General features: G+C 32.3%; 1 protein-coding gene across 4 annotated transcripts; it reads right to left on the minus strand.

Moving 5' to 3' along the window:
- Window positions 1–2,227: 2,227 nt before the first annotated feature.
- On the minus strand, window positions 2,228–5,477 carry LOC133802645 (calcineurin B-like protein 3). Of its 4 annotated transcripts, XR_009877417.1 has the most exons (7): window positions 5,236–5,477; window positions 5,029–5,166; window positions 3,583–3,673; window positions 3,227–3,309; window positions 2,982–3,136; window positions 2,717–2,799; window positions 2,228–2,457 (listed from the first exon to the last, which is right to left on the minus strand). XR_009877417.1 is itself a non-coding variant. In XM_062241000.1 (4 exons), exons 2-4 carry the CDS (start codon window positions 3,103–3,105, stop codon window positions 2,404–2,406), a joined length of 261 nt encoding a protein of 86 aa, XP_062096984.1. In that variant the 5' UTR covers window positions 3,106–3,136; window positions 3,227–3,309; the 3' UTR covers window positions 2,228–2,403. The 4 variants fall into 4 exon arrangements, 1 of the variants encoding a protein (XP_062096984.1); XR_009877416.1 differs by lacking the exon at window positions 3,583–3,673 and having other exon boundaries at window positions 5,236–5,475; XR_009877418.1 differs by lacking the exon at window positions 3,583–3,673 and having other exon boundaries at window positions 5,029–5,154; window positions 5,236–5,474.
- Window positions 5,478–5,767: the final 290 nt, after the last annotated feature.

A 5,767-nucleotide genomic window follows, 5' to 3' on the forward strand; every position in this document is an offset into this window, starting at 1 on the left:
TGGCATGCGCGCAAGTGTACGGGGGTGTGCGCGTGGCAGCCAGTGCAAATTTTTACAAAAAAATAATTTTTTGAGCAATTTTTCAAACCAAAACAATTTGCTAATTAATTTTTAACATGTTTTATACAAGAAAAAACATATATAAAAATTAATAGCATAGAAAACACAACAAAATAACCTAAAAATTGCTAAAATTCACATAAAATCAATATGCTTCATAAAAACATGAAAACCATCCAATTATTCAAACACATCAAATAATCCAATTTTAAACATGTTCATGCATGAAAATAAAGATTATCAATGGCTCTGAGGCTAGTTGTTGGGAAAACTTATACATGATATTTATTTATTTTCAGGTATATCTAATATTAAACCAATTAATACGAGATAGCCTAAAACATATTTCTAAAATTGAATTCAAAGATAAACAAAGAATAGAATACTTACAGTATACGCAGTTGAATGAAACAGTCATTCCTTCAGTTTCTCTAACTCTTGTATCCTCTTTGTCGCAAATTATTATCAAGAAACTGAATCGATCTTCTATTTTCTTCACAATCTTCCAATGTATCCTTAGGACCACCTGGACTAGTGTGGGCAATTATCAACACATGAGATAGATATAGAGAGAAGAAGAGAAAATAACAAAGAGGCTTAGAAAAGGACTTGTGTTTAGAGAGAATCTAAAACTATCAGAAAACCAGTGATTAAACTTATCTGTCGTCTCAGAAATCTTAACTGATGACTTCTCTCTAAGCACTCTTTTTATAGACTCAATTAGGCCATTTAATTTAATTAAAAAATCAATAAAATAATAGCCATTTTAAAGCCCTAGGTCAAAATTATCATGGGCTTTAGGCCCGTGAAATTTTCCAGTTGATTATAAGCCCATTGGACTTAAAATCAAGGCCTGCATTATTTTCTATTGATTTAATTAATTAAATAATTATTTAAATCCTTCATCAAATTAATTATTTATAATTTGAACCTTGATTTAAACTTATTTATTAATTTAGATACCAATTTATTTTAATTAATAAATCTGCTATAATTTTTCTTTTTTTCTTAAAAATACATAACTCTGTGAAACTATCAAAAATTGACTTGGTCAACTTTGATAATTCTAATTAATGATTAAATAAATTAATTGAGACTATCTAACTAATTTTATCCAAGGTACAATGGGGACCATGAGCCTATAAAATCAAGCTCCAATAAGTTATCATAAATCTAACAAATAAATTTACTAACTTATTAATTCCTCGTGACTCCACTATAGACTCGGAATTGCACTCTTGAATTCATTGAACGCTCTATAACAAATATAGATACGCTATTAATTATTCATTGTTACAACCATAATTATCACTCAATCCTCTATGGACGGTCTACAATGAGAAAGGACTAAAATACCATTTTGCCGCTCATTGTATTTTATCCTTAAAACACTTAGTTCCTTGTAAATGATATTTCAGTAAATTAATTTAATTACTGAAATGAGATCTCTATCATTTAACACCTTGAACCAAATTAAAAGGAAACCATTGTTTCACTTCTTCACCAGAAGCTATAGATGTTCATATATATGATTAACACTCCCACTCAATTATACTACCGAGTTCCCAAGATGTAAGTATGGGCTACTCCGTAGGGTAAGCTGGTAACGAACAAGTCAAAGAACTCAAATAATACAATTAGTTAGAATACTAACCACTAAGAATTGAGATTGAATTGACCTATGGCCAACTATATGATATGAATAGAATAGATAATAACACTACTACAAAAAGGGTTTTTTAGGACTGGCATTGCGAGTCCTAAAAATTTTTTTAGGACTCGCGGGGCACGAGTCCTCTATTTGAGAGCCTTAAAAACTAAGGTTTTTTAGGACTCGCAACTAAAAAATCTGGTTGAGTGCCTTTAATTAAGTTTTTAGGACTCGCTTTGCGAGTCCTAAAAGAATGTTTTTAAGACTCGCAATGCGAGTCCTAAAAAATCTGGTTGAGTGCCTTTAATTAAGTTTTTAGGACTCGCTTTGCGAGTCCTAAAAAATCTGGTTGAGTGCCTTTAAGTAATTTTTTAGGACTCTCTTTGCATGTCCTTAAAAGTAATTTTTTTTTTTAAAAATGCAGCTACAATTTTTATTTTGATTTAGAAAAAATATATCCATTTGAGTGTCCAAAATGTATTATATATGTTAGATTTCTAAAATTTCAAAAGAAAATACAACAAAATAATTTTTTATTAATTACTCAAAAATATAATTTCAGTATTTAGTCTACTCAGCTTACAAAATCATATTACATGATAGTTTATACTAGAATCAAATTTTGTCATCATCAAATAATAAACAAGAAATGTATCCAATGTTAGTGAGATATATTTTTTATTCTAAAAACTTCAACTGTCAATGTTGTCTAGTATTGCGCCAAAGAAATGCATCTCAATATAGACCTGCACATTATAAAAAAATTCTTTAATTATAAATATATTATAATTCAAACTTATAAATACAATTTTTACTTTCTATTGATCCAACTTTATGGATGACAATAATACACCTAGCCGACAATAAAAATAAAATAAAATAATAGCTAAACAAAAAAAAAACAATGCACACATCATCATCATCATTTGGATTAATTAAGTTGAAGTCAAACATAGATTCATGCAGAGGATAAAAACTAGCTCAAAGAATAGAAAGATAACAAACCTTGTTGATTAATCCATCATCAATCACAGTACTACTGCTCTTCTTAAAAAGTTCATAAAGTGCTTCAATTTCGCTTACGCTAACTGCATACAAGGAAGCCCTAATGTTCAATAGATAGGTTTTATAGTGTCCTATGAAAAGGTTGGCTAGCAGCAGTAACTTTAAATTTAGTCATAGTCAGAAATAGGTAAAGAATTTCCAATTATTCCATACTTTAAATTCTGTCTAAAATAAGCAAAGAATATTCATTGATTCAGAATCATACACACTGTCTCCTCTGCTAGAACTGCAGGATCGTCTAGGCCTCTTGATTGGTTATACAAGTCGAGATCAAAGCACCGCAATAGGGAAGCAAATAAATGCTTGAACCCATCTATGCACTGCAACATGATATTTTCTCTAAATCAAAACACTCCATATCTGTTCAAAGAAATAGACAAACAAGTGTGAGAAGCTCGTAATCGTCTTGTGCTCAAAATGGTCTTCAAAGTATGAAAGCACTGAACAAACCTGTTAACCATTTCCTACTTCTGATATTAAGCTCAACTAGGAAAAGATTCTTCAAATGTTCAACCACCAAATCTTATTTGTCCCTGGAATTAAAACAATATGATAAATTGTTCAATGTTGAAAGAACTTAAGATAAGAAAAAGAGCAAATTTGGGATAAGTTATTTGGGGAGCAAGAATATGATAAGTTATTTCAGGATTACAAGACTGAAGCTCAAGTTCAAGCTCAAGCTGAAACTCAAGCTCTAGCTCTAGCCCAAGCTGAAACTCAAGCTCAAGCTCAAATTCAAACTCAACCTCAGTTCAGTATTCAAAAAACTCGCCCAAAGATATCATTAAAGTTGGTTTTGGCTTTACCCATTGTGTTCCTTGCACTATTTGTTCTGTTGGTTTGGATCAGGGAGCAGCAGAATGAATTTGATGCACATTATCTTGTTCCAACTTAGTCCTACTCACTCGAGTGTAAAACATTCTTTAGTTAGGAGCAAATTAAGTTGCAGATTACAAAAATCTCTCTCAGAATTTTAGTTTAGGGTAAAAAATCTTTGTATCTTTGAGATGCTTCCATTAAAATTATTAATCAGAAGTTTATTGGTAGTTTTGTTATGATGGATTTGATTCTCATTTAATCCTTTTATTTATTTTTGCAATTTTATTAGACATATTCTGAAACAATTAAGTATTGTCTCTCTCTAAGGCAATCTACTAACCAGTCATGAAGAATGGTAGCTAGAGAGATCTGATGGTCTCTGCCTATTAAACTCAAGTCTCATCACACCACAAAAGTCACTTATTTATATATATAAAAAACCTTACATTCAAAACGGGCTTAATCAATAATCTTTCAAAACCTTTGTATAAAACTCATAAGTTTGAGGTACCAAATAGTAAAATATTGAAAATGACCTCAGCATGGCTTTAAAGCTAATTGTCTCTCTAGCAATCTATAAATCAGTCAAGAAGATTGGTAGCTAGATAGCTTATATAGAGAAACAATCTTACCTTTTTGTTTCCTCTGTTAAATACATGAAAATACATGAAGAGATAAAATTTTAGCTGTTAGATATAACTAACAGTTGAGTCATTTGCTTTTATTATATATTGTATATAAAGATTGGTATCTCTATTGCAATCATCCCCAACACCACCAAAAGCAAGACTAAAAGAAAGATGACAATAAATACTCATGTATATATCACAAAATACTCATATATCATCTTTATATATTACTCCTAAAAGGACACTCATTTTTGCTTTTCTGGTCACTCAATTCTTATATAGAACCAAGTATTGAGAATTAGTCTCAAAGCCAACCAATTTGGAAAATCCTCTTCAACATTCCGAATAAATAAACCTGTGGAGCACTACCAATAATCTATATACAATAATAAAAAATTAAACAATAAGAGATGGATCATGCATCTAATCATTCAAACAATATATACTTTAAATCAAATATAGACACCTCGTGCTCCCAAACCAGAACTTGTCGATTCAAAAAAATCAATCTAACACATTAATTCAAGTTCATAGCAGAGAAATTAGGTATCTTGAGGTAATAAGTAGTGCTACAATACCTCAATTTTGAAGATGACGATCAGTTTCTAGCCATTAGATCTCACATAAGAACAAACTAAGGAAAATGATTAATCCCACAATTCAAATCTCAGTTTTGAACCCAGTTTTAAACCCAAATATAAACAGAGATCTCAAAACAAAAAATATGTACCCAAATATCATATTACATATCTCCATTTTGAACCCATAATTTTTTTTTTAAAATAAAGGCAGGAAAAAACTTACCTGTCCGACCTCTTCAATGAAGACACAGTCGACCCTCGCCTGCGCCGTTCAAGCCCTCGCCATTAGAGCTCTGTCAATATCCCTTCATTGTCGACCTTAGCCCTGCTTGTCCCTTTTTCATCGAGCCTTAGTCCACAACTGAGAGAGGATGAGAGATTGAGAGCCAAACCAGAAAGGGAGAGAGAGAGTGACTCGCAATATATATACCTGAAGCCACGGCTGGAACCGTGAGCAACCAGCATCGCCGGAGAGCCTGCTGGAGCCGAGACCTGCGCCGCCGTGACTGCTGGAGCCACGGTAGTGCGCCGCCGTGACTGCTGGAACCGCCGTCGACGCCGCCGAGAATGCTGGAACGTCACTGCCGTCGACCACCGTTCATCTCCTTCAGCCGTTCAGCCTTGGTCATGCCGTTCAGCCGTTCATCTCCTTGTGGTTGCTGTGGGTTTTGAGTAATAAAACCCAAATGTGTATAGTGTTTTAAGTATATGTAACCCTATAATAATTTCCAAATATATGGATTTTTTTTAGTTTTACATAAAATATTTAAGGGCTTGCTTTGGGAGTCCTAAAAAAATATTAAGGACTCCCAAAAAAAGCTCTTAAAATTATTAAGTAAGACACTTTTTTTTTAGCCCAGATTTTTTAGGACTCGCTGATTTTTTTAGGACACTCATTGCGAGTCCTAAAAGAGTATTAAGGACTCCCAAAGCAACTCCTTAAAAATATTACGTAAAACACT

This window comes from Humulus lupulus, chromosome 1 (genome assembly GCF_963169125.1).
Source record: "Humulus lupulus chromosome 1, drHumLupu1.1, whole genome shotgun sequence".
NCBI classification, from domain to species: domain Eukaryota; kingdom Viridiplantae; phylum Streptophyta; class Magnoliopsida; order Rosales; family Cannabaceae; genus Humulus; species Humulus lupulus.

Excerpts from the sequence above, each read along its gene's own strand:
- LOC133802645 (XM_062241000.1), bottom strand. The coding sequence starts at position 3,105 with ATGTTGCAGTGCATAGATGGGTTCAAGCATTTATTTGCTTCCCTATTG. Across the intron at positions 2,800-2,981 it reads TCTAGCAGAGGAGACAGTGT|TTAGCGTAAGCGAAATTGAA; the intron begins GTATGATTCTGA and ends CCTTGTATGCAG. Across the intron at positions 2,458-2,716 it reads ATGATGGATTAATCAACAAG|GTCTATATTGAGATGCATTT; the intron begins GTTTGTTATCTT and ends TATAATGTGCAG.